Source organism: Ylistrum balloti, unplaced genomic scaffold (genome assembly GCF_031769215.1).
Source record: "Ylistrum balloti isolate Yb309-2 unplaced genomic scaffold, AGI_CSIRO_Ybal_v1 Utg370076, whole genome shotgun sequence".
In the NCBI taxonomy this organism is placed as follows: Eukaryota; Metazoa; Mollusca; class Bivalvia; order Pectinida; family Pectinidae; genus Ylistrum; species Ylistrum balloti.
In genome coordinates, this window is record NW_026782115.1 from 1,232,315 (window position 1) to 1,259,465 (window position 27,151).

The 27,151-nt window shown below is 40.5% G+C and overlaps 1 protein-coding gene across 1 annotated transcript in view; it reads right to left on the minus strand.

Moving 5' to 3' along the window:
• LOC132549725 (cation-independent mannose-6-phosphate receptor-like) overlaps nucleotides 1-27,151 on the minus strand; it is a 49,711-nt gene that overhangs the window by 16,496 nt on the left and 6,064 nt on the right. The window contains exons 7-26 of the mRNA XM_060213680.1: nucleotides 26,286-26,389; nucleotides 25,759-25,935; nucleotides 25,285-25,416; nucleotides 24,072-24,359; nucleotides 23,587-23,755; nucleotides 22,459-22,752; nucleotides 21,555-21,723; nucleotides 21,060-21,227; nucleotides 16,008-16,220; nucleotides 15,458-15,638; nucleotides 14,673-14,975; nucleotides 13,788-13,975; nucleotides 13,079-13,162; nucleotides 12,181-12,400; nucleotides 11,256-11,624; nucleotides 10,650-10,716; nucleotides 2,993-3,137; nucleotides 2,472-2,610; nucleotides 744-869; nucleotides 37-302 (exon numbers count right to left, since the gene is read on the minus strand). Coding sequence (XP_060069663.1) covers nucleotides 37-302; nucleotides 744-869; nucleotides 2,472-2,610; nucleotides 2,993-3,137; nucleotides 10,650-10,716; nucleotides 11,256-11,624; nucleotides 12,181-12,400; nucleotides 13,079-13,162; nucleotides 13,788-13,975; nucleotides 14,673-14,975; nucleotides 15,458-15,638; nucleotides 16,008-16,220; nucleotides 21,060-21,227; nucleotides 21,555-21,723; nucleotides 22,459-22,752; nucleotides 23,587-23,755; nucleotides 24,072-24,359; nucleotides 25,285-25,416; nucleotides 25,759-25,935; nucleotides 26,286-26,389 — 3,802 coding nt within the window. The remainder of the gene's footprint in view (nucleotides 1-36; nucleotides 303-743; nucleotides 870-2,471; nucleotides 2,611-2,992; nucleotides 3,138-10,649; nucleotides 10,717-11,255; nucleotides 11,625-12,180; nucleotides 12,401-13,078; nucleotides 13,163-13,787; nucleotides 13,976-14,672; nucleotides 14,976-15,457; nucleotides 15,639-16,007; nucleotides 16,221-21,059; nucleotides 21,228-21,554; nucleotides 21,724-22,458; nucleotides 22,753-23,586; nucleotides 23,756-24,071; nucleotides 24,360-25,284; nucleotides 25,417-25,758; nucleotides 25,936-26,285; nucleotides 26,390-27,151) is intronic.

A 27,151-nucleotide genomic window follows, 5' to 3' on the forward strand; every position in this document is an offset into this window, starting at 1 on the left:
GGACGCTTATGACGACAAGAGTAAATTTATGGTTACCTCTTTTTCACAGGCAAGGCTAGTGTGCCAAGATATGTAGTAAGTGCAGTCATCTGTTTCGTCTATAAACACTGGAGAACCATTGCCAGCTGTTGGGGAGCAGACAAAGTTTATGATAGTTGTACGTTTGTACTGCTTGTTGTGACAGTCCATTCCCCCATGGTAGTTCAGCATGAGCACACCATCGTCATACTGGAGCTTGGAGTTGAACAAGCCACTGGTGAAGTTCCTCTTCTCTCCAGCCAACTCTTCCTGGCAGGCTCCAACTGGAACAGAAAGCAAGCAAAATCTGGCATACTGGATATTGTAGATTTTACCTAATACAAACAAATTTTTCATAAATTACACAACAAATCTGGGAAAATAGACAAATTTTAAACAATGATAAACATTGTTCTAGTATACTGAATTTGTTCATTGATACAAATGGATGAAGGTAATGACAATTTTTTTTCTGTAGTCTGTATTTATTTCACATACAACCATCTAGTATAATGATACAGGGCTCTCACACCCCATTTTGGGACTGGGGCCCGGGGCCCTTAGAATTGGGAAAAATAGCAACGTTTTCCTTAGAATTGGGAAAACTTGGGGTCTAAATTGGGAAAAAAGATACTATTTTGCATTGGGAATGGGGCCGAATATAGGCCTCAAATCTTGCGATCGAGAGCCCTGTGATAAGAAACATGATGACACAGTGAACTTACCCAAGTCTCCAGTACAGCCAGATCCAGTCACTTTGCCACAAACGTTGAGTTTAAAGATGTGGCCTCTGTGGTCCTCAATCTTATAGGGTGTTGCTTTATTTAGGGAGCTCAGGTCAAATACATGTCCTTTAAAAAAAAGTTGGAAAGAAAATTCCTAATGTTGACATCAGAAACCATTACCAGCTTATATTTCAAATCCTTTCTCTCACCTGTACCCCCTCTCCCTCCCAAAAATGTCCACTGTTCCCCCTCTCCCTCCCAAAAATGTCCACTGTACCCCCTCTCCCTCCCAAAAATGTCCACTGTACCCCCTGTCCCTCCCAAAAATGTCCACTGTACCCCCTGTCCCTCCCCAAAAATGTCCACTGTTCCCCCTCTCCCTCCGAAAAAATGTCCACTGTACCCCCTTTCCCTCCCAAAAATGTCCACTGTACCCCATCCCTCCCAAAAATGTCCACTGTACCCACTATCCCTCCCAAAAATGTCCACTGTACCCCCCTCTCCTTCCCAAAAATGAACGAGTCTGGGCAAGAAGTCAATACCTGCCAGCGATCAAGGAGAAGTTTGGAGCCTTTGAAATTCCCACTGGAGTTAAGCAAGTCTCTCCAATATTGGTCTTACTGTTTTGTGAAGATTTCAATTAAAATTCTCAAAGTTAAAACAACTATAATGTTCAAAAATACTATGAGAAAACGATATAAAACGTTCTATTTTTCAATAGTATGTTACAAAACTATGACTTTCTGCTTATTATTAAAATCAAATGTCACTGCAACCATTTTTCATCTAAAACATAAAGAATGTAAACAGTGAGGTCTTGATCTAATTCATACATTAACGCTTGTAACCCTGATGCTGCACATGCATATAAGCCTAGAAAAAAGAAATATGGCGGACGCAAATACGAAAAAGTGACAAGGACCTAAAAGGACCTTACAGAAAGTGTCAGAGAGCGTAAGAGAAAGGAGTCAGACCAGAAAAGAGGACAGACTAGAAATTATATTAGACAGGAGATCAATAGATGGCGAAAGATGAAGGAGGATCTTGGACTGAATATGGATTCAGAATTTGCGAAGCTGCTGCTTGACTGGTTAGCTTAACATTATCCCTTTTCTTTTCTGATTGTAATTACCCCCTTTGGGACCCCACTAGTATAGCACCTGCAATTGACACAGACAATTCTAGCACGACAAGCCAAAACAAAATGAATTACTAAGATTGATTGTTAAAAAATTATATATTATAACACTATAGAATCATTTACTGCAAACAAGAATTAGCAGAACGGCGCAAAAGCAAGTGTCATACATAAGATATGTGTGTTTGTTTACTCTTTCCTCGTTTTCCATTTTTTCTTTGCAGCGTAAGTAAATGACTTCATCTCATGACAAGCCATGTGACCCACTCGGTTTTCTTCATAATAAGCAGAGCGTGAACATTTTTATAAACAATAGTCAAGATAAACAATGTTCCGACGCCAAAAATATGTACAAAAACAACAAATTTGACATTATAGGCGCATGTATTGCTTAATTATGGATATATTTTATTATTCATAAGCCGAATTTTCCATTTCCCGAAGTTTGAATTTAAGGTAATAGCCGCTTTAAATGGATGCAACTCTAGAAAAAGTGAATTGACCAGAACATGACCTGCAAAAGTTTACTTTCTATTTACAAACCAAATTACAGTTGCATATCTGTGTCTGTTAACTATATTATAGTATACCTGTAGCAGGATTTGTGACGTTACAGTTGCCTGTCTCCATGCTGGCTTGGTCCGTATTTAATGGACATGCCGCTTCTGTATTCCAGGTAAATTCATGTTCACAGTTGTTTACAGTAAAGTGGCCGACAGGATGGGAATACTGTTTAATACAAGATCACACTTTTTCATATCAAAAGTTGCCATTGTAACAAACAGAGAATTTCCTAATAGTGAAACTTCAGTTACAATAAAACTTTCCTTTCAAAAGTTCAATGCACAATGTAAATAACCTTTAATTTATATTTGGGAGAAATCTTGACAGGAGATAAACTTAAAGCATTCAGGTAGGTTTTTTTGTGATTTTTTTTAAAAAAATGTGTGGACATTTAATTATGGCTCATAAATCTGCTTACACTAAATCAAACTGTTAGTGGACATAAAATAGTACTCAAGAATTTAACAAAATAAAACCCTCACAAAAATTAATAATTTCACAGTATACCTGGCACAGATATAGGGTAAAGAATGATTGACAAGTATACCATGGTTGTTTTGTCGCAGTACATGATGATGCGAGTCGAAGTCTTGCCACCTGAGGTACACGGCTCACCATTAATATAGTGGAGCTCTAACTGTCCATTTTCTACAATCACTTGGTGCTCGTTCACCTCACCCAGGTTGTGAAACCTGTAAATAAGATGTTGGTGGGATAGCAAAACACAGAATTGTTACTGCATACTGGGAAATTTTCACCCTGGTTATTTCCACGTCTTAACAACATAAAATATATTTGTTCTATTTAAATTTTGCCCTCTGGTCAACTTCTATTCGGAATATCTGATACAGTTGCTATAGAAACACTCAGGATTTATCAAGTTCTCCAAGTATCTTCTCAATACTTAACTTCATGCTTGGATTGAGACAGAAATCAGATATGAATTAAAGAACATTTACTGTATGTGTGGTCAAACAGTGTCAAGTATGCACTGACAACACAATGAATCGGAAGTTCACTGTTCCAGGACAAATCACTGACAAATGATTTTTGAGGTCCACTTAAACTGTTCCTTGTTAAATTTTAGCTGGACATTGGTGAGACAAGATGTCAATTTTAAAGTTCCTAAAACCAACTGAACCAAAATCATCTATTTTAACTAACACAGAAAACCTGCCTTATCACAACGTAAATGAAGAGATTTACAAAACAGTTTTCAATAGTGGCGGTGAAAAGAGAAAAAGGGAATCTTACAATCACTGAAGTCCAGAAATCTGTGCTTAAATAACCAAATATGCTGCACAGAATGGGAAAGTGTATCCAAGAAAATTCATGTGTATTGCTTGTGAATATACTGTAGTAATACAAAGTACAATGTTTTGTTTCTTACGTCAATCACGCTGCCTTAAATGTTTGCCTTTATCTTAAATTTGTCCTCTCTTCACCGAGGCGAAAATTCAACAGGATCAAAAATGTATCAGTGTTCAGTATACAGTCTTGTGTCAAATATTGAAAGACACCACAATTATAAGAGAATCCATTCTACAATACCTATTCCAATATCTTAAAATTAATGTGTGATGTATCAGTTTTTTTTGTATAAATCTAAATACAAATACATGTATAATGATCAAAGGTAACTATTATCACAGTAAAAACAACACCCCTCTATCAACATTTCAGACCCTAAACTGCCATTTACAAATAGACGTTAGATAAACAGCTGTCTGGTCATGTGGTACATATACAGCATACAACCTTAATGCCCATAAACATTAATTTGAGGTTTTTTAATGTAAAACCAATTTTCATGATGTAATACTTACCATAACTTTAGTATGCAAATACAGTACCTACACCCATCTTTGTATCCCAACAACAAAAGATTCAAAAGAAAAACAATCCCGCCCTCCCTACGATCCATGAGCCATCACGGCAGGAACGCAGAGTGATCTCCCTTCCTCTAATAACCTTTATGGCGTAAACCCCACAGAGGGGCAGCCAGGCAGATAAGGAAGAGGGGAGGATAGGGTGGGACTCCATAAAGTTATGGTAAGTATTACATCATGAAAATTGGTTTTACATTAAAAAACCTCAATTTCATTTCAGTAATAATTACCATAACTTTAGTATGTGAATTCGTCTTACCGTAGTGGTGACTAGAAGCCAGGCAGCCCCTTCAGCACAACCAAGGTAGTAGGGAGGGAGAACAGAGTGCTAAAGTGAAGGAAGGGACCTCTCTGTGAAAGAGCAGGTGTACCCACATGCCGCCGTACGGAAAGACATGGCCCGGGGCTAACGAGGAGGCCCAGCCACTGACTATGCCACCACCAAAGGTCCCAATGAATACAGGCCTTCTGAGTGGGAAGCTAGGGATCACAGATAAAAATCTGTTAAGGTATCCCTGCCCTGCCAGAATACTGCAGACATGACCTCCTGAAAGGAGGACTCATTGAGAGAAGGGCCCAGGATGAAGCAAGGGCCCTGACCTCGTGAGACCGCGCTTTCACTCTCGCCCGAGCCAGATCATCAAAATGCTCGTAAGCATACTAAATCACCTGGCAAACCCACCTGGAAACCGACTGGGAGGAGATATCTCGTTGCCCCTGTTTAATGGGCAAAACAGACGGGATCGAGAGCCCCGCCCCCCCCTGGTTTTATCAAGATAAAACCTAAGAGCCCGACAAGGACAAAGCAACCTATCTCGCTCCTCCGAGCTAGTCACAGCCAGGATCCTGATGGGATCGTGCGAGAACCCCGGAACCTGATTCTTCGCTAAAAACAACTCTATTCATAGCAAAGCCTCTGATTAGGGCAGAAAGAGAGGAGGACTAACCGATCTCCTTCCTGCCATAACAAGCAAGAACTCTGGCAATAGCTGTACGATAGCCAGCAATAGTGCCAGGTGGCAGATAGCGGTACCTAAACAGAGAGATTAGGAATTCCGCAATCAAATGCAGAGGCTTCGAATGAATAAGCTTCCTTGCCGACACACCAATCACAGAAGATCATCCAACGTGACTGGTAGACGGCAGAAGAGGAAGCCCTGATTGATTGCTCAATGCAATCTGACACCTCTTGAGAAAAGCCTGCCTTGGCGTGGCTTTCAAGAGATAGCCTCAGCGCGTGAAGGTGGAGGATCTCTGGTCAAGAGTGTGTCGTTCTGGGCCAAGGCTGGCGAAGGAGATTCGGTCTGGTGGGGAGAGCCAAGGGCTCCTCCACCAGAAACGACAAGAGCTCCTGAAACCAAGCTTGCCTCGGCCACAGAGGGGCTCTCAGAAGTAAGGAGCAGTGATGCTCCCAGAACTTCTGTAGAACCCTGCCCACCAGGTTGAAGGGAGGGAATGCATATGCATACGTCCCTTCCTATTCCAGAGAAAGGGCGTCCACAGCCCACGCCTTACGGTCTGGGACCTGGGAGACGAAGGTTAGCAGCTGGTTGTTCAGGGAAGTGGCAAACAGGTCTATAATAGGTCTGTCCCACGCCTGACAATTCCCCTTGAAAATCAAGGGACACAGCTGCCATTCCGTCAACACCGGCTGGTGGCGCCTGGAGAGTGGCCACCAACACACTCAGCCTGCCAGAAAGATGCTTGACCGCTATGGTCAACTGCATGTCCTGGCAGAGAAGATGGATGTGGATGGAAAGGGCACACAGGACATGAGACCTGGTGGCCCCTGTCTCTCCAGATACGCGACAACTGTTGTCGGTAGCCACACTTTGGACTGCAGGATACCCCTAAAGGACTGCAGAGCCAAATGAACAGTCTCATCTCGAGTACACTGATGTGCTCCGAGAGTTATTCGCCAGACCACTCCCCCATCGAGGTAAGCTCACATTCCTGTCATGAACGCGTCCATGAACAGGATCATAGAGGGGATAGGCTTGGTCAGAGGTACCCCGTGGAAAACGTTCTCCTGAATGGTCCACCAGCAAGAGAACTCCCTGACCGACTGGGTAAGTGGGATCCAGGCCTCCTGGATGACGGAACCCAGTCAGACAGGAGGAACATCTGGAGAGGTCCGATGTGAATCCTCCCTAGGGGGACCACATATGCCAAGGAGTTGAGATACCCCAGAAAACTGAGGAACCAATGTACCTGGACAAGCGACCAAGTGATGAAAGTCAGAGCCAGAGCCCTGACCTTCTCAAACTTCTCCAGAGGTGGAAGGGCTAAGCCCCGAACCATGTCAAAATGGTTCCCCAGGAAGAAGAAGTCCTAATATGAAGGAACCTCTGACTTCTCTCTGGAAGGAATGAAGCCGACTCTGAGCAAGAGTTTCAGGACCAGACGAGTGTCCTTCACTAACGATTCCCACACCAAAAGAGGCATGAGGGAGTCGTCGAAATAGATGTGGACGTCTATTCTGCAGGAGTGAAGGAAACACCAGCAGCAACTTGGTGAACACCAAAGGAGCTGTCGTGAGCCCCAAGGGCATCTCTGCCTTGGCAGCATGGTCCCTACTTCCTCCTGGAGCACCCGTGCCCTTTCTGAATCCCCGGGAGGAGGAAAGAAACAAAAACGGCCAGGAGGCGAGGGACGAATCCTGGAGAAGGGGAATACCTAGACCCTCCCTGACCACCGACAAAAGCCCAAGCGTCCTCTGTAATATCCTGCCACTAGGAAAGGAAAGCAGAGAGACGTCCGCCCACAGGGAGTTCCGGATGGGGCAGATCGAGCCCCTGCCAGACCAGAGAATCGTCTGCCCACCCGGAGCCGGAGCCTGAGCCTGCAGGAGAAGGACATGAGCCCGGGAAAGGAGAACCACCGTCCACCCGGCCATACCCTTCGCCTTTAGCGGCCAAGAAGCAGAAATAGTCAGGAACCCTTCTTCTTGCCCCCAGGAGGTTTCTTACCCTTCCTACCCTTCCCCTTGTTGCCGTTGAAGTGAGGTTGGGACTTGGGCTGTGCAGAAAACTGAGCAGCCGAAGACTTCGCCTTCTTCTTAGGAGGCACTGACCCCTGCGAGGCACTGGCCTTCTCAGCCTGAAACCTCTTCACCAGAAGTGCTGAGGCGACCGAGTCCTCCTTCATATCCTTCTGAACCCAAGGAAGAGCTCCCCTGAACAGGGTAGAGCCCTAGAAGGGGGCATTCAACAAGCGGAAACGGTAGGGTTACTGGACTGGGCGGAATTTCAGAACTGAAAACTGCCTAGCCAACACGGCATTGACGAGCAGAGAACCTGCAAGGCTGCCGTGTCCTGTATGTCGGCTGTTCTGTCTCGGATAACCGACACTCAGGCAAATCGGATACCCTGTATAGACAAACTGTCAGGAAGTCTATGTATGACAGAACTTGGATGGAGAGGTGCAACATTCTCTCCATCCTGTGGTGCTCTTTGGGATCGAGCACCACCTGGTCCACTGATTTGCCGGGCCAGGCAGCCAGCTGTCTCAACTCCAGCTGTGCTGGTTGAGAGGCCAGCTGCCCATCATGTGTGGCATAGTCGGAAGCTGAAGCCTCCGACAATTCACCAACACTGAGCTGCAGACCGACAAACCCGAGAGCACGGGTAGAGAAGGAGTCCTTCTCTAAAACCGGAGCCCGGGCCGTGGCCAGAACCGAAGACATGATATTGCCTTCTGGCAGAGACCGATCTGAGCGAACGGAAGCCCGAGGAGCCACCAGGGAACCCAGAAGGATGGTGGATTCAGGCACCGACGATGCTGAGGCGGTGGGCAAACCTCCGCCCTGAGAATCCGGGAGATGTTGGCCCGGAGGACCCGCATCCCAGAAAGCACATGCTGAGCCTCAGCTTCAGCAGTCTCAGGGCCATCTTCCCCTTGTGAACCCTCTTGGCCCAGGAGAAAGATGAATGACATCGTCTTCCTCTGCCGAGCCCGCACCCTCGATGTCCATCTCCTCCTCAATAGAGACCGAAGTCCCCTTGGGAGGAACAGGGGCCGCCAGAGGAGCCATCTCCGCAGAGGGGAACTCCTCTTTATGGCATTTGGACGCAGCGCGACCAACAGCTGTAGCTGTAGGCTTGGGTCGGAGACCCGAAGCCGACCCCTGGGAACAGGAGACCGACGGGTCCGCGCTGGAGGCGGAAGTCCTTAAGGTCTGGCAAACCTTCATAGGACCGGCCAACAAGGCCCCCGAAGTAGCAGAACATTGGGGGGATTCCGCACTGCTATAACATCTCCTAGAGGAGAGACCAACCCCTATGGGTTCCACGAGTGAAGACCCATGGGGTAAAAACCCAAACCCCTGAGGGAATGGGAACGGTCCAGCGGGCCGGGAGTGACCCCAGAACTGGCCAAGATGGCCTGCCTGAGTCTGGGGCTGGACATCCTGTCCAAAGAACCAGGATGAACCGCCACTCCCACCAGGTGGAAACCCAGACATGTACAGGCTAAGCCCGTAACTGCTGAGTAACTGTTGGTACCCAAAACCATCCGCAGGTTGGCCTGGGCGACCCAGGAATAAGTGCCCGCAGGCACCCCTACTCCCTGAGCCCGGGGGAAAGGGAGACCGGAAACCGGACTCCTGGCCTGAAGCCCCAAACCCTTGGAGGAAAACCCCCTGGGAAACCCTGCACTGGGAAATCTGGATTGGGACGGAAGTCCCAGAGCCAGAAGCCTGTGAGGGTGGGAAAACAGACCCCGCGCTGACACCAGGATTAGTGAACTCAAGTGTCACTAATCCCCGTAGCCACAGACAATCCTGACAAAAAGTCTGTGGCCCCTGAACCTATACCCGAAGGCACAGTTCCGGAGTCAAAGCGGCCCCCACCAACGACGCCACCTGGCGTGCCGAGGTCCCTGAAGGAATCAGAGACCTCGACCGGAAGTCCCTTTCCGACGGTAACACCGCCGCCTATCGAGAGCTACCGGCCAATTCGACCCTTGACTGCGCCGAGTCAGGGTCGGGCTGCCCCCCCCTACTCCAGGACGCACCTGGACAGGGGGAGCCACCCCCTGCTGAAGGGCGGAGCTCGGTGGAACGAGAGCACCCCCAGCAGGAACGCTCTGGTTCAGAACTTCAGGAGGGAGGTCTTAAAAAGCTTACTTCCCTTACCGGAAGAAGAGGACGAATCCCTCTTCCGGCGGAAAGTAAGCTGGAAAGGCATGGGAGCCTAAGCAGCAGACTCCATGTGCAAACAAAGTTCACATAGTGAGGTCTGGCTGTAATGTCGGCAAATGGGACAGGTATCATGGGGTTCCCATTATCTATAGAAATAGGAACATCCATGCGCTGACCCCCGACGTAAACCCGGCACCTTTATCCAGCATCGAAACAATAAAAAATTGTAACAATGAAAACAAGGATAAAAAGTTTTCTAACAATCAAAAAACTACGAACGAGATCATAAAACCTACCGTACGCAGCAAGATTGTACTGCAAAAAAAGAAAACGGTCGTACAAAACGGCCGACAAAGCAGCAAGAAAACAATTTCAACTTCACGAAAATCCGAGCAACGAGACAAGTAGTCACGCACTCGAATACGTGGAGGAAAAAACGGCCGGAAATACGGTCAAAATAAACAAATGACAATACTTAATTTCACAATATAAGTTGGGAGATGGGTTTATAGACTACTAATAGAGTAACAATATACTCAAACGACAATGGCAGTACGAAGAGAAGGAGTAAGAAAAGCACTTAGCTCAGACACCTCCGCACTCGTCGGCAGCCATAAAGGTAAGAGGAAGGGAGATCACTCTGCGTTCCTGCCGTGATGGCTCATGGATCGTAGGGAGGGCGGGATTGTTTTTCTTTTGAATCTTTTGTTGTTGGGATACAAAGATGGGTGTAGGTACTGTATTTGCATACTAAAGTTATGGTAATTATTACTGAAATGAAATTCAGTTTTTAAAAAGATACATCAATTTTTGAAAATAAAAATTTACATAAACTGATGGAGAAAACTCTGTTGATGTAATTGAGGTCATCATACATTTCAATGCCTCCTCTAGGAATCAAACCGGGCACCGCAGGCTTAGTAGTCTGACACTCAACCAGTCAAGCTAAACAGAAGTTTTCTCTAGCTAAGTGTTATATATGGCGGCTAGTGTTAAGTAGGGTTACATACTTGATCTAAACGACACTAAATGCCACTTGTATTTGGTCTGTAATTGTTACCTTTCCTGAACTCTGATATTGTTTCCTTGTCTTCAAATACACGTGAAACTAGTCTGATTCTTTAATTAGATAAATGACTTAATTAAGAATTGGAAGCAGTTGAGACAATAATTACCTGAGGGTGTCGTTCTGTTGGGTCAGATCAATCATACAGACTGCAGCATTGTATGGACATGTCTGATCTGTAGATAGAAAATTTAGAGAATGTAATAAGACAGCATGAAATGTCTGATCTGTTGACAGAAAATTTAGAGAATGTAATAACACATTATGAAATGTCTGATTTGTAGACAGAAAATTTTGAGAATGTAACAATGCCGTATTGACATGTCTGATTTGTAGACAGAAAGTTTTGAGAAGTAACTTCATGGTATTGACATGTCTGATTTGTAGACAGAAAATTTGGAGTATGTAAATACATGGTAACTATTTTTCAACTTTTTGACGAATTCTTAATAAGGATACTTGGTTGAATGCTTGGTAATTAAAGTATTCAACTCTGATTAATAGAAAAATCCCCCAATAAAATGTAAGATTATAAATACAATAGTTATTCCAACACTGAATCTATGATTCGTTATCCTTGGGAAGATCAACACCAAATTTAGATAAAAATTTGGGACAACATACAACATCATCAGGTTAAGTGTTTTGTAATATGGAGGAACGTTAATATGATAAACATCTAAACTTTCTGCTACAATCCAGTTTCTCTTTTTACCTTTCTTGTGGACAAGTGATCTACAAACGTTGATGATGAACTTTTTCCTGTGAAGATAATCGACGTAGTCATAATTATCGCTGGTCATTGCAAGTGTGCTCAGATCATACTGGTTATGATCTGGGGCAGTAATACTACAGTCACCCACTGAAAATGGGGGGCAGGCTAGTTTGGTTTTCCATTCAAACAAATAAGTACAGACTGAATCCTCCTTGATAAAGACTGGTCCAGCAGATCCATCCACAGCATGATCACAAAGGAAAGTGATGATGGTGCTGCGATTGTATTTCCCATGGCAATTAGCCTTTCCATTGACATATTTCAGAGTGATCTCCCCTGTTTGATATCGCAGAGCTGAGGAAGGCATTCCTGTAAAATACATGATAACTAAATATGTTAGGAACTTATCATTATAAAGATTGTTATTATTAACAGACCATGTTGTTTTTCACTATTTTCGAGGACAGAATAAAATCGCAGAACATAGATTCCTTACAATTAAAACACAAGAATAAAATACAACCCTTCCTCTTTAAATTGAAAGATAACTCAGGAAAATTAGTAATCACTAAAATTTTCATTTCCTATGACTCAATTCAATGCAGAATTTCAATATCTACCAACATATACAAAAATGTACCTACATGTTGAACATTTTTTTCTTAGCAACTCTATCTTAAATTTAAGAAAACGTGTTCTTTTATGTTAATGTTAATTTGGCCTAAGTAAATGTAATCATATGGTTTACAAGACTGAAGCGCCCTACAATAAAAATATCATATTGAAACAATATATAGAATCTTTCATTTAGCACAATCATCGAAACCAAAAGCACTGACATAAGAGTAATGTTACTTCCTCAAATAAATGACGGCAGCATTTTAGATCCTTGTTTAATGGTTGTTGTGGATTATAAATAACTTACCTGCATTCACATGGTAGTCTGCATCAGCACTCTTGGTTTGACATATTGCGACCTGGTCTGTCCCACATGTCGAGGATTGCAGGGGGCCACACACATTTAAAACGTATACGTAATTGTCTGGTGTTGACACCCGATAGTCTTCATTCGTCCGTAGGAGGTTCAGGTCAAACTCGTACATGGTCAGAGGGTCATGTACTTTACAGTCAGAACCTATATGAGGCTGCAATCGTAAAAAAATGTATGTCACTTTCATACACAAACCCGATAGGATAGTTAGAAGTTGATATCATTAAAACTCAGCTGGTCTTAGAAGTAGGTAAAGTAACTGCTTTGCTGTCAATGTACTAGACCCCGAGTGTATTTCCACATTCAGAAATCTGAAGAGTTTAAAAAATAACGATCTTTGAATAAAAAACAAGAGTTCACAGAAGAATATAACCTGTCTGTCACTTGAATTGAGAACAAAGAATTAATTGGGGTCACTGGAGTTTGCATGCTGAGCTTAATATCCCACGGGATCAATATCTCTCTTCATTCAAAATATAGCTCTTTATATACATGAATCAGCCTTAAAAGCTTATCTTAGGCCAAGGTAATTCACACATACTGATCACAGCTATTTTCCACATTTAAACTGTAGACACCAAGTCAAATAGTGAAAGAGCTACAGCATGAAATATATCTGAATGCAATTCAAATCAAAACAATTTCAAATTTCACTAAACACATATTTTTTAGAAAACTTATAGATGTTTTATCTGAGAATGACAAAACATTTCCAGTAAAAGATGTGATTTATGATAATTAATAAATTTTACCAAATTGTTTGCCATGAACTTTGCCTCCATTTATTGACTAATATTTTACATATAGAATAAATAAGAGGGATACTATGTACCTTCTTGATGGGACAGGCAAAGGGAGTCTGCCAGGCAAACATGTATTCACACTCATTCACCATACCCAGAAATGTTGGGTTGTGCTGGAAAGCAACAATCACACATTTATAGAACTTTAAAAGTCATTCATATAGTCAGTTGTATGTTGTGAGCTACTTCATTGCCTCATTGTTTGGTAAAAGCAAAAATCGTAACACATTGCAGTTTCTAAATTATTTATGTTTGTAAGTTACAGTACTTTGTCTACATTTGTCTTACTAAAAAATACTAACATATGATGTACAAATTTTTGCTTGAAGGATTGCCTTGTTTAAGACCCCTCCACCCTCTAATGTAATAAAGACAATGAAACCAAATCTCAAGATTTTATATATAGACTAATCCTTCAAGAATCAAGAATATACAACAAATTGAAGAATTGAAATGATGAATGGAATTTTCTTTTCAAACTGACCACATAAATAAATGCCCAAATACATCCCCTTCAAATGTAACTGAAACTGTTTGAAAAGTATTTACTTCAAACACTAAAAATAACTGTTCAGCATTCATTCTACCAATTATTTGTGTGATGCAGAAAGTGCCTGAAATATTTCAAATGGATCTCACAAAACTTTTTTTTTAACCTAGGTAAGGAAATATTGTATTGGCAGCTTTCATTCACAACAGATATACTGAACAAGAGTGATTAGCTGTGGTTGTATTTACCTCAATCCCTGAGCAGGAGAATACAATCCTTGTACTGTAACGGGAACCAGTGGCTTTATCACAGATGTCTCCATTGCGATAGTGAAGGGTGACTGTCCCGTCCATGGCGGCAACTGGTTGTGAGTGTATGTAGCCCATATTGAAACTCTGACCAAGGTTTGACACTCCACATCCACCCACTGGTCCACCTGACAAAAGCAATCATGACACAGTTTTTTTTTAATATTCATCGTTAAATTTGAAGTTCAACCCCCTCCGCACAAATTCTCAAGTACCAACGTTTGGTTGATAGACATTCAAGAACATCTGCTTGGGAGTTTTCAGTTTTTTGTAGAAACTCCAAGACAGAACAAGGAAATTCATGGAATTTATATCCCCCGCTTTCCAAACATATTGTAAGTAAATATTTTAGAGGTTAGGAGTAACCATGCCATAATGTTATGTAGAATGATATATTCTCTTGAGCTATGATGTATTGCTTTAAAGGCAAAGAAAGATGTAAATGAAATCAAAGGATACCTCATTAGTATGCATAATTATTAGCAGATGACACTGATAGATGAACTCAGTCTTAATTACCCCAAATGCATCTGCTGATCAAGTTTCACCCAATTTGGATGATATTTGGGGAAGTTAGAACACGGAAACGAAAGTATGACAGACAGACAGATGGATAAACCCAAATTAATATCCCCCTCTGTTTCGGTGAAAGAGGGGGATAAAAAGATTCTATAAACTTTTAATTGATCATAGAAACATTTGCATCTGAAAACATACTAAAGACAGAAGCAAAATTCTAAAGAGATATCTGTAAGTTAATACAGGAAACGAAAGGGAAATATCCAAAATTGAGTTTCACCAATGTTTTCAGTTTTGAATACTGACCTGGACAAGATGTACCAGCTGTGTTGATTGGGCGACATACATTGATGTGGAAGGTAAATTTTCCTCCTTGAACATCTGTCACCTGCCAGTTTGTGTCGCTGGCTCCTCGTGCAAGTGGACTCAAGTCAAACTGGTTACCATGGATATCCTCAGCCAGGCAATCTATTGGATCAGGTTTACAGGCTAGAGATGTCTCAAATGTAAATATGTACTTGTATCCCTCATCCACACGGTCAAACTTCGGCTCACCAATGTCTACATTCTGTCGGCAGAGGAACAGGATCCGAACTTCTACTCTCTTCCCTGCACGGTACAAATGCCACATAGATGATAGTCAATATCAGTTAGAAATGTTTTAATTCTTCTGGTAAAATGAGTTTCATTCTTACACAATGTTGACATACACAGTTTTATGGTATAATTACCTATCTACAGAATTGATTGCATTTTTAGTTGTATCCTTAATCTGATCACTTTTGATGTATTTTCCTTTTGGTATATATATGCTGTATCACTGCCATTCTTAAGGATCGTGTATAAAACGTGAAAGTAATAATAATGTGATAAAACATATATCTTACTCAAGTAATACATTTTAAGTTGATATATTTTCAAATCTTCAAAAAAAAAAAAAAAATTCAATGAAAAAACAGTGTATTAAAATCTTACAGAGATTAAATACTCTATGTCCATTGGTCAAATTTTTATCGAATCTTAATCAACATTTATAACAACTCGCAAAATTTTCATTAAATATCCACAAAAACAAGTGTGATTTCCCCTACCACTCTCGAGTCGCTTGCCCTCATATTTCAGCATCAATTTGCCATCATCATCATAATCCAGTGTGTATTTTAGGAAGCCGAGTCCCTCTGTGGAGCCATTAGAGAACAGACGACACAAGGACATAGCTTTACCCTCAACATAGGAACAGTGAGTCTGTGATAGGGATCCACAGATGTTGATCTGAAAGAAATTGATAATAGAAGGTTATCCATCACTCAGTTTTATGAAATGAGCACAAACAAGGGCAGTAACTCCAATATAAATAGTGATTTAATAGATCAAAATCACAGGTGCACATTTTAACTATATACCATATTGCAGTTACCGGTATATATAATCTGGCTAAAGATATTTTCGTTCATTGGAATGGGAATACATTGTAGCTTTGTATAATCTAGTTCTATTGCCAGTGTATACACTGTAGCCATGGTTACTGTAGTCTAAATGTATATGAACAGATTTTAGTTATGGCTACTGCAGTTCATGAATTATTTCTCCTTTTCAAAGATGTGTAGAAAAAAAGGAGCATAAAAATAAATAAAGACTCACTCTGAAATGATTGTCTCCATCCTGGATGTCATAGTAGTCAGTGTCACCGTTACGTGTGAGGAGGCCAAGGTTGAAAATGTAGTCAGAGTTACGGTCCTTGATTGAACAATTGGCGGTAGATTCTGTCATTTCTAAAGGACAAGCAGCCTCTGTGGCCCACATGTACACAAAGTCACAGTTGCCTAACTGTTGGACAGTGCTTGGTCCAGTCACCTGTAAATATTTGTATAAACATGTACACAAAGTCACACTTGCCTAACTGTTGGACAGTGCTTGGTCCAGTCACCTGTAAATATTTGTATAAACATGTACACAAAGTCACAGTTGCCTAACTGTTGGACAGTGCTTGGTCCAGTCACCTGTAAATATTTGTATAAACATGTACACAAAGTCACAGTTGCCTAACTGTTGGACAGTGCTTGGTCCAGTCACCTGTAAATATTTGTATAAACATGTACACAAAGTCACAGTTGCCTAACTGTTGGACAGTGCTTGGTCCAGTCATCTGTAAATATTTGTATAAACATGTACACAAAGTCACAGTTGCCTAACTGTTGGACAGTGCTTGGTCCAGTCACCTGTAAATATTTGTATAAACATGTACACAAAGTCACAGTTGCCTAACTGTTGGACAGTGCTTGGTCCAGTCACCTGTAAATATTTGTATAAACATGTACACAAAGTCACAGTTGCCTAACTGTTGGACAGTGCTTGGTCCAGTCACCTGTAAATATTTGTATAAACATGTACACAAAGTCACAGTTGCCTAACTGTTGGACAGTGCTTGGTCCAGTCACCTGTAAATATTTGTATAAACATGTACACAAAGTCACAGTTGCCTAACTGTTGGACAGTGCTTGGTCCAGTCACCTGTAAATATTTGTATAAACATGTACACAAAGTCACAGTTGCCTAACTGTTGGACAGTGCTTGGTCCAGTCACCTGTAAATATTTGTATAAACATGTACACAAAGTCACAGTTGCCTAACTGTTGGACAGTGCTTGGTCCAGTCACCTGTAAATATTTGTATAAACATGTACACAAAGTCACAGTTGCCTAACTGTTGGACAGTGCTTGGTCCAGTCACCTGTAAATATTTGTATAAACATGTACACAAAGTCACAGTTGCCTAACTGTTGGACAGTGCTTGGTCCAGTCACCTGTAAATATTTGTATAAACATGTACACAAAGTCACAGTTGCCTAACTGTTGGACAGTGCTTGGTCCTGTCACCTGTAAATATTTGTATAAACATGTACACAAAGTCACAGTTGCCTAACTGTTGGACAGTGCTTGGTCCAGTCACCTGTAAATATTTGTATAAACATGTACACAAAGTCACAGTTGCCTAACTGTTGGACAGTGCTTGGTCCAGTCACCTGTAAATATTTGTATAAACATGTACACAAAGTCACAGTTGCCTAACTGTTGGACAGTGCTTGGTCCAGTCACCTGTAAATATTTGTATAAACATGTACACAAAGTCACACTTGCCTAACTGTTGGACAGTGCTTGGTCCAGTCACCTGTAAATATTTGTATAAACATGTACACAAAGTCACACTTGCCTAACTGTTGGACAGTGCTTGGTCCAGTCACCTGTAAATATTTGTATAAACATGTACACAAAGTCACAGTTGCCTAACTGTTGGACAGTGCTTGGTCCAGTCACCTGTAAATATTTGTATAAACATGTACACAAAGTCACAGTTGCCTAACTGTTGGACAGTGCTTGGTCCAGTCACCTGTAAATATTTGTATAAACATGTACACAAAGTCACAGTTGCCTAACTGTTGGACAGTGCTTGGTCCAGTCATCTGTAAATATTTGTATAAACATGTACACAAAGTCACAGTTGCCTAACTGTTGGACAGTGCTTGGTCCAGTCACCTGTAAATATTTGTATAAACATGTACACAAAGTCACAGTTGCCTAACTGTTGGACAGTGCTTGGTCCAGTCACCTGTAAATATTTGTATAAACATGTACACAAAGTCACAGTTGCCTAACTGTTGGACAGTGCTTGGTCCAGTCACCTGTAAATATTTGTATAAACATGTACACAAAGTCACAGTTGCCTAACTGTTGGACAGTGCTTGGTCCAGTCACCTGTAAATATTTGTATAAACATGTACACAAAGTCACACTTGCCTAACTGTTGGACAGTGCTTGGTCCAGTCACCTGTAAATATTTGTATAAACATGTACACAAAGTCACAGTTGCCTAACTGTTGGACAGTGCTTGGTCCAGTCACCTGTAAATATTTGTATAAACATGTACACAAAGTCACAGTTGCCTAACTGTTGGACAGTGCTTGGTCCAGTCACCTGTAAATATTTGTATAAACATGTACACAAAGTCACAGTTGCCTAACTGTTGGACAGTGCTTGGTCCAGTCACCTGTAAATATTTGTATAAACATGTACACAAAGTCACAGTTGCCTAACTGTTGGACAGTGCTTGGTCCAGTCACCTGTAAATATTTGTATAAACATGTACACAAAGTCACAGTTGCCTAACTGTTGGACAGTGCTTGGTCCAGTCACCTGTGAATATTTGTATAAACATGTACACAAAGTCACAGTTGCCTAACTGTTGGACAGTGCTTGGTCCAGTCACCTGTAAATATTTGTATAAACATGTACACAAAGTCACAGTTGCCTAACTGTTGGACAGTGCTTGGTCCAGTCACCTGTAAATATTTGTATAAACATGTACACAAAGTCACACTTGCCTAACTGTTGGACAGTGCTTGGTCCAGTCACCTGTAAATATTTGTATAAACATGTACACAAAGTCACACTTGCCTAACTGTTGGACAGTGCTTGGTCCAGTCACCTGTAAATATTTGTATAAACATGTACACAAAGTCACAGTTGCCTAACTGTTGGACAGTGCTTGGTCCAGTCACCTGTAAATATTTGTATAAACATGTACACAAAGTCACAGTTGCCTAACTGTTGGACAGTGCTTGGTCCTGTCACCTGTAAATATTTGTATAAACATGTACACAAAGTCACAGTTGCCTAACTGTTGGACAGTGCTTGGTCCAGTCACCTGTAAATATTTGTATAAACATGTACACAAAGTCACAGTTGCCTAACTGTTGGACAGTGCTTGGTCCAGTCACCTGTAAATATTTGTATAAACATGTACACAAAGTCACAGTTGCCTAACTGTTGGACAGTGCTTGGTCCAGTCACCTGTAAATATTTGTATAAACATGTACACAAAGTCACAGTTGCCTAACTGTTGGACAGTGCTTGGTCCAGTCACCTGTAAATATTTGTATAAACATGTACACAAAGTCACAGTTGCCTAACTGTTGGACAGTGCTTGGTCCAGTCACCTGTAAATATTTGTATAAACATGTACACAAAGTCACAGTTGCCTAACTGTTGGACAGTGCTTGGTCCAGTCACCTGTAAATATTGTATAAACATGTACACAAAGTCACAGTTGCCTAACTGTTGGACAGTGCTTGGTCCAGTCACCTGTAAATATTTGTATAAACATGTACACAAAGTCACAGTTGCCTAACTGTTGGACAGTGCTTGGTCCAGTCACCTGTAAATATTTGTATAAACATGTACACAAAGTCACAGTTGCCTAACTGTTGGACAGTGCTTGGTCCAGTCACCTGTAAATATTTGTATAAACATGTACACAAAGTCACACTTGCCTAACTGTTGGACAGTGCTTGGTCCAGTCACCTGTAAATATTTGTATAAACATGTACACAAAGTCACAGTTGCCTAACTGTTGGACAGTGCTTGGTCCAGTCACCTGTAAATATTTGTATAAACATGTACACAAAGTCACACTTGCCTAACTGTTGGACAGTGCTTGGTCCAGTCACCTGTAAATATTTGTATAAACATGTACACAAAGTCACACTTGCCTAACTGTTGGACAGTGCTTGGTCCAGTCACCTGTAAATATTTGTATAAACATGTACACAAAGTCACAGTTGCCTAACTGTTGGACAGTGCTTGGTCCTGTCACCTGTAAATATTTGTATAAACATGTACACAAAGTCACAGTTGCCTAACTGTTGGACAGTGCTTGGTCCAGTCACCTGTAAATATTTGTATAAACATGTACACAAAGTCACAGTTGCCTAACTGTTGGACAGTGCTTGGTCCAGTCACCTGTAAATATTTGTATAAACATGTACACAAAGTCACAGTTGCCTAACTGTTGGACAGTGCTTGGTCCAGTCACCTGTAAATATTTGTATAAACATGTACACAAAGTCACAGTTGCCTAACTGTTGGACAGTGCTTGGTCCAGTCACCTGTAAATATTTGTATAAACATGTACACAAAGTCACACTTGCCTAACTGTTGGACAGTGCTTGGTCCAGTCACCTGTAAATATTTGTATAAACATGTACACAAAGTCACAGTTGCCTAACTGTTGGACAGTGCTTGGTCCAGTCACCTGTAAATATTTGTATAAACATGTACACAAAGTCACAGTTGCCTAACTGTTGGACAGTGCTTGGTCCAGTCACCTGTAAATATTTGTATAAACATGTACAAGGGATTATTTGTATGTGTACAATATTGTCCAACTCTACAAAAAAACAATCTTGAATTTTCTAGAACCATAGTTTTGCAAAATTCAAGTAAAGTGTATTTAAAAGCAAAAGTATAAATCCTTCTTCATCATGAAAACTAACTCATTACCTTCATACCATTCCCCACTTCTTTGTGTTACCACTCTCTGAATAAATGATGTATCTCCTCCACCATTGTCCCTCCTTTGGGCCACCCTCGTACCCCTACAAGGAACGCTTGTGTTACCCCTAAACAAGCATTATTTTGGACCACTCCTGTATCCCCTAAACAAGCCCTATTTTGGACCACTCCTGTATCCCTAAACAAGCCCTACTTTGTACACTTCTGTATCCCCTAAACAAGCCCAACTTTGTACACTTCTGTATCCCCTAAACAAGCCCTATTTTGGACCACTCCTTTATTCCCTAAGCAAGCCCTATTTTAGACCACCCTTTTATCCCCTGAACAGACTTTATAGCCCACTTACCAGTGCACCTCGGCTACAGATAAAGTGTATGGATGTAGTAAATGTAGTCTTGCCACCGATGCCATCACAGGTCTTGTTCTTAGTTCGATACTTGAGGGACAGCTGGCCCTCCTTCTCTACGACAGGAGGGGATACTACGCTACCCAAATCCATGATGTCTACAGCCTCCTAGCAAATTAACAAGAATATTGTGAGAAAGAGACCACATTTCATACAACTGGGGCTTGAATAACAGTAAAGATTACATGTTAATTGAACATTAAGAAGAGGAACATAATCAAAGATTTTAATCCAAGTTAAAAATTCTGCTGGAAAACAATGACAAAATTTCATTAGCACTCAAATAATCATTGAGTTACTTGTAAATGATTTACAAATAATGAAATCAGGCAATTAAAGGAATATGGACAAAAATCTGCAGTGATAAGTTTTCGTTTTTCTTAGCACATTTAAATCCTTCAAATCTGGCACAAGCTGGTGACAAATTATTGTTACCTGTCCAGTTTTGAAGCTTGTACGGCACGCAGCAGCAAAGGTTGAACAGCCTGTGCCTACCTGTACCTCGCTGAGAGGACGACATACATTGATATAGTACTTAAGTTTGTTGTTTGCGTCACTATCATCCAACAACTCCCAGTTGTCTTGGCTTACTGACTTTGATAAACTGAAGATATAAATGGATGCCATAGAAATTACATCTATAAGGTAAAATCTGGCAAAGAAGATTTGAAATACCTAGATATTTCTACAGAGGACATAAATCTCTAATTTCAGGGCTCTCGATCTGCCAGATTTGGGGGCCGATATTCGGCCCCATTCCCCATGCTAAGTAGTATCTTTTTTTCTCAATTTAGACCCCAAGTTTTCCCAATTTTTAGGAAAACGCTGTTATTTTTCCCAATTCTAAGGGCCCCAGTCCCAAAATTGGGTGTGAGAGCCCTGAATTTATACAGAGTCTGGGTTTTTAAAGACTGAGTTTACTACCCATTATTCAGGGTTCATTCTGGACATGATTTTTTATTTTTTACTACAGAGGTTACAACTTGGACATGTGTCAGAATTATAGTGTACAGGGTTTCAAACACGTTATTGGATTACACAAGTTTTTTGTGGTGTATTGTAATTATACAGGGTTTGTGTTTTTCTACAGTTTCCAGATTTTCTTCAGGAAAGAATCAGACAGATAACTATTATGAGTGAAACAGAATCACAAACAGTTTCTTTAATAATCTTATTTGTTTGTGACACATCATCTTATTTAGTACACCTCAAAGAATAGTCATATGATGGTGCTCAATGGTTAAATAGTTTAGGTACAGACAAGATGGAAATGAATGGAGTGGATGAAGAAACTTCCAAATATGGTATATACATTAAATTTAACACAGAAATAGTTTACCTTGACAGATCATACTGCTGATGACGATGTTCATCCATGACAGTGCATTCCACAGGCTCATTGGGACAAGCATAGGCCGTGAACCACTCGAAACTGTACCCCCAAGCACTCTCGCCAACAAATGTAGGCTGGCCTTTGCCAGCATTTGGGTCACAAAGAAACACAATCTCCGTCTTCCTTGGGACCGGTGGATGGCTGTTATACATCTGTCCATTTGTGTAAGTAAGATTTATCATGCCATCGTAATACTCCAGAGTACTGGAAGCTGTTCCAGTGTTGATTGCATGGTCCCCACTAGAACAACAACATATCACCTGATTTTGCACTAACGAAGAAATATATCACATTTTCACCTGTTCTAATGCATTTTCATCCACAGCAATTGTCTGTCATCATCACTTTAAAATCTATTCTTTATGACAAGACAATGATTTGTGTAAAATCATGCAAACTAAATAGGTATATAATCAATTCTAGATTTGAATAACAAGTGGTTTACAATTATAAACATGGGTATGGAAAATAATTGAAATTTCCTCCTAAAATTTGAATGTAATAAAACTAAATATTACGACAAACTGAGGTAACATAGCTCCATTTTATAATTCTTACCTGACTTACCCCAGCATAAGATACTGTTACATAACTTACATTTTACCCCTTTGTTTAACAGACCCTTGCATAAGGAGGCTTCACATAACTTACCCCTATTTTAAACAGACAACAGCATGAGGAGGCTTCACACAACTTACTCTTTTGTTTAACAGACCCCAGCATAAGGAGGCTTCACCTAACTTACCCCTTTGTTTAACAGACCCTCGCATAAGGAGGCTTCACATAACTTACTCCTTTGTTTAACAGACCCCAGCATAAGAAGGCTTCACATAACTTACCCCTTTGTTTAACAGACCCTAGCATAAGGAGGCTTCACATAACTTACCCCTATGTTTGACAGACCCTAGCATAAGAAGGCTTCACATAACTTACCCCTTTGTTTAACAGACAACAACATAAGGAGGCTTCACATAACTTACTTCTTTGTTTAACAGACAACAGCATAAGGAGGCTTCACATAACTTACCCCTTTGTTTGACAGACCCTAGCATTAGGAAGCTTCACATAACTTACCCCTTTGTTTGACAGACCCCTGCATTAGGTGGAGTACTTGTACTCGTGTCACACAAAGTGTCGTGAACAGCATCGCATACATTAATCTGGTATTCATAAGTTTTGTTTTTATCCCACACAGAGTATGATCCAGTTTTCAAGGTCAGAGGTGACAAGTCAAAGTTGAATCCTATATAACAAAAACACATTTCTTTGTACTCTGTGTATTTAAAGACCGAATTACATATGCATTTGTTTTGCAGAATGGAGTCGAAAAACATTCTCTGTCTTGTACTTAATGGAAATATAAAAAATATCAAAAATATTTTAACAGTGCCTGAACTATTCAAGTTAATATTTAACAACTTAAAGCATAAGCACAAATTCAAAGTATTGAATTCATTTAAAAAAAAGTGTAATTTAATATTTTAAGCAAGACAAGCAATTTTTCTGAGGGTGATAAAGATAATTTATAACAGATTTGTATATAAAATGCAATAAATCACCAGCTTCCTTGTCAAACACATGACAGTTGTCGCCTCTCCAGTGTCCCAGTACACAGGCCGCTGAGGTGTGCCACTCAAACCTGTAGAGACAGTTGTCGAGGGAGGTATCCATGAGAACAGGACCACTCTCAAGGTCTCCTGGTTTACAGATGAAGTCTATGATTGAGCGAGTGCGTTTTTTGTCCCCACATGGTTCCCCGTTACCATAGGTGATCTGCAGAGTGTTAGTCTCCTTGGAGTATACCGGATTCGTGATGAATGACCCCAGATTATGGGGCCCATTTTTATCTGCAAAGAAGAAATTTTGTTTGATATTATGATTTTTTTACAGGTGAAGGTACATGAAGAATAATCAGTTGCAGATCTACTATCAATTCAATAAATCATTAAAAATGTGATTTAAGAACAGTCACTTGAAGGATTAACTTTCCCATAATTCTTGGCTTTCTCTTGACTATGTTGATATGAAATATTCTATGCTAAGGTAATTCATGCTCATTAGAAATTGAGAAACATAATTCAATAACATGAACTTCCACAATTCCATTCACAGAAAAATATTTATGGGAATACCTGAATAACTTAGTTTACTTGGTTAAAAGCACATTAAAATTAGAATGTTCACAGTCTTCCTGGAGCTATGGGAAATGAAGAAAGCATAGCATGAAGATTTCCACAGTACATCTTGTTTATATAGTCACAAGTACAAATTGTTTATAAAGTCAAAAGTACAGATTGTTTATACAGTCAGAAGTACAGATTGTTTATACAGTCAAAAGGACAGATTGTTTATATAGTCAAATGTACAAATTGTTTATACAACAAAAAGTACACATTTTTTTATACAGTCAGAAGTACAGATTGTTTATACAGTCAAAAGTACAGATTGTTTATACAGTCAGAAGTACAGATTGTTTATACAGTCAGAAGTACAGATTGTTTAAACAGTCAGAAGTACATATTCACAAGATGAAAATATCAAGTGAATGTTTTCAAGGTATTGAAGAGGGGAAATGTTGAGAGTAATGAAATGCTTTTTTTTTCTCAACAGTTGAGAAATTTAAGTGAAATATTGACATGTTAACAATGGGAAAATGTTGACAGTGGGAAATGGTGTCAGAAAGGAAATACAGATAATGGGGAATTGTTGACTGTTTGAAGAGTGAACAAGTTGACAGTGAGACGATCTTGAAAATATGTAACATTGACTTACCAATGAGACAGACTGAAGCATCAGGGTGACAGCGAGCAGCCTTGCCCACATTTAGTAGGTCATTACACACGTTGAGGTAGAACTGCTTCCCCGTGTCAGACTGGTCACTGTGTAGTACCTCCCAGTCAGTTTCTATGTTAAATTAAAACACCATCATTACAAGCTGTGTAAAGCTGATTGGTTTTACCACACATCCAGATAATAATGTAAGTAAAATTATCACAGTAAAACGTTGTATAAACAGGCAAGATGGAAACATTGACATATACAGATATTCACCGTCTGGTTCCGAAATCATGAATTCTTTAAATTCTCTAATCAGTAAAATCTCCATGGAAACTGGATAATGTTCTCAGTACTGTGTCTGAATAGAAATTATCACAGGTCTATCTTTGTCTCAGCATATTTTGGAAACACATTATCTTTTTATTAAATGCCATACATTAAAAATTAACACATCGTCTTGTGTCTGACCTTGTCCATGACGTCGAGTAAGAGGTGAAAGGTCATAGCGTTTGCCGTTGTAGTCAACGCGACACTCTGCATTAGCTGGATGGCCTGAACAGGCATATTTGGTGGCCCAGTCGAAAATGTAGATACAGCTGTTATTGACTTCTTTAACAAACTGGGGCAAACCTTTACCCATATTACCTACAATGGCGTAGAAAAACACTGACAGCAGGTCGCCACAAATATTTTAACATGTATTATGTAACATGTATTGTTCAGTATTGCAATATCTCTCTCAAGTCGTCACACTCACAAAAGTTAACTAAAACCTGAAAATCATAAGGTGTTACAACATAGCTTATCATGGGTTTACATTACAGGTATAAAAGAATGTAGCTCTTTGGTACTGCAAGAATTAAATGGAGCTAATATATAATATCTAACATATGAAAAATAAATGAGAAAGCAATTTCAGTTATTTAGTGTTAATTTCCTAAGTGGGATAAAAATCTTAAAATTTGTTATAAAAAATGACTATCATATCATAATACCTGCATCAGGATCACATTTGAAGTTGATGATGGTTGTGCGAGGATTATTCTTGTGGCAAATATCCCCTCCCCGGTAGGTCAAGGTCAAATCTCCATCAGCATATCTAGATACAGAAGTCAGAAATGATATCACTATGCCTAAATACAACACTAAATAAATTATTCTAGTACTTGAAACGCTAAATCAGATTTTTGGACTGGGTTTAAATTGTGTATAATTACACATTCCTGAATAAATGACAGCTACGGATATCTCACAGGATCAATATAGACTATTTCTGATAATCCGAGAAGAAAAATTAAGAACCAACATCCTGCTTAATTGGCATGCGTTGAGGTTCATTCTTTAGGTTTCAGGAGGATACCTAATGGTATACAGAGCTCTCTTAAAAAGTCGTAAACAAACAAAAAAAGGAAAGCATCAACTCCTGAAATAAGGTTAGCCATTATTGGTCTCCCTGGCTTCAGGAGCTGGTGCTCTTCTTTCATATCTATATCTTAATATTTGTCTTACATTTAGCCCCTGCCTGATATTGAGATCATTATCGCATATTGATGTTCAGCTTATCATAAATCAATGCTGCTCTATTTTTTTCTGAAGTTAGCCTTTCCCCTCCTTTTGAGAAAGAGGTAATAAGTTGGCCCCCTGGGATCAGATAATGAGCTCATGTCCTTATTTTGAGTAAGGAGTAATGTGTTGACTCCTTCAGGTCTGGCAATGAGTTCAACTCCTAATTTGAGTGAAGGTAATAGGTTGGGTCCCTGGGATCTGGTAATGCGTCCTTCTCATTCTCAGTAAAGGGTTATGTGTTGGCCCCATGGGGTCCAGTACTGAGCCCATGTCCTGATTTTGAGTAAGGAGCAAT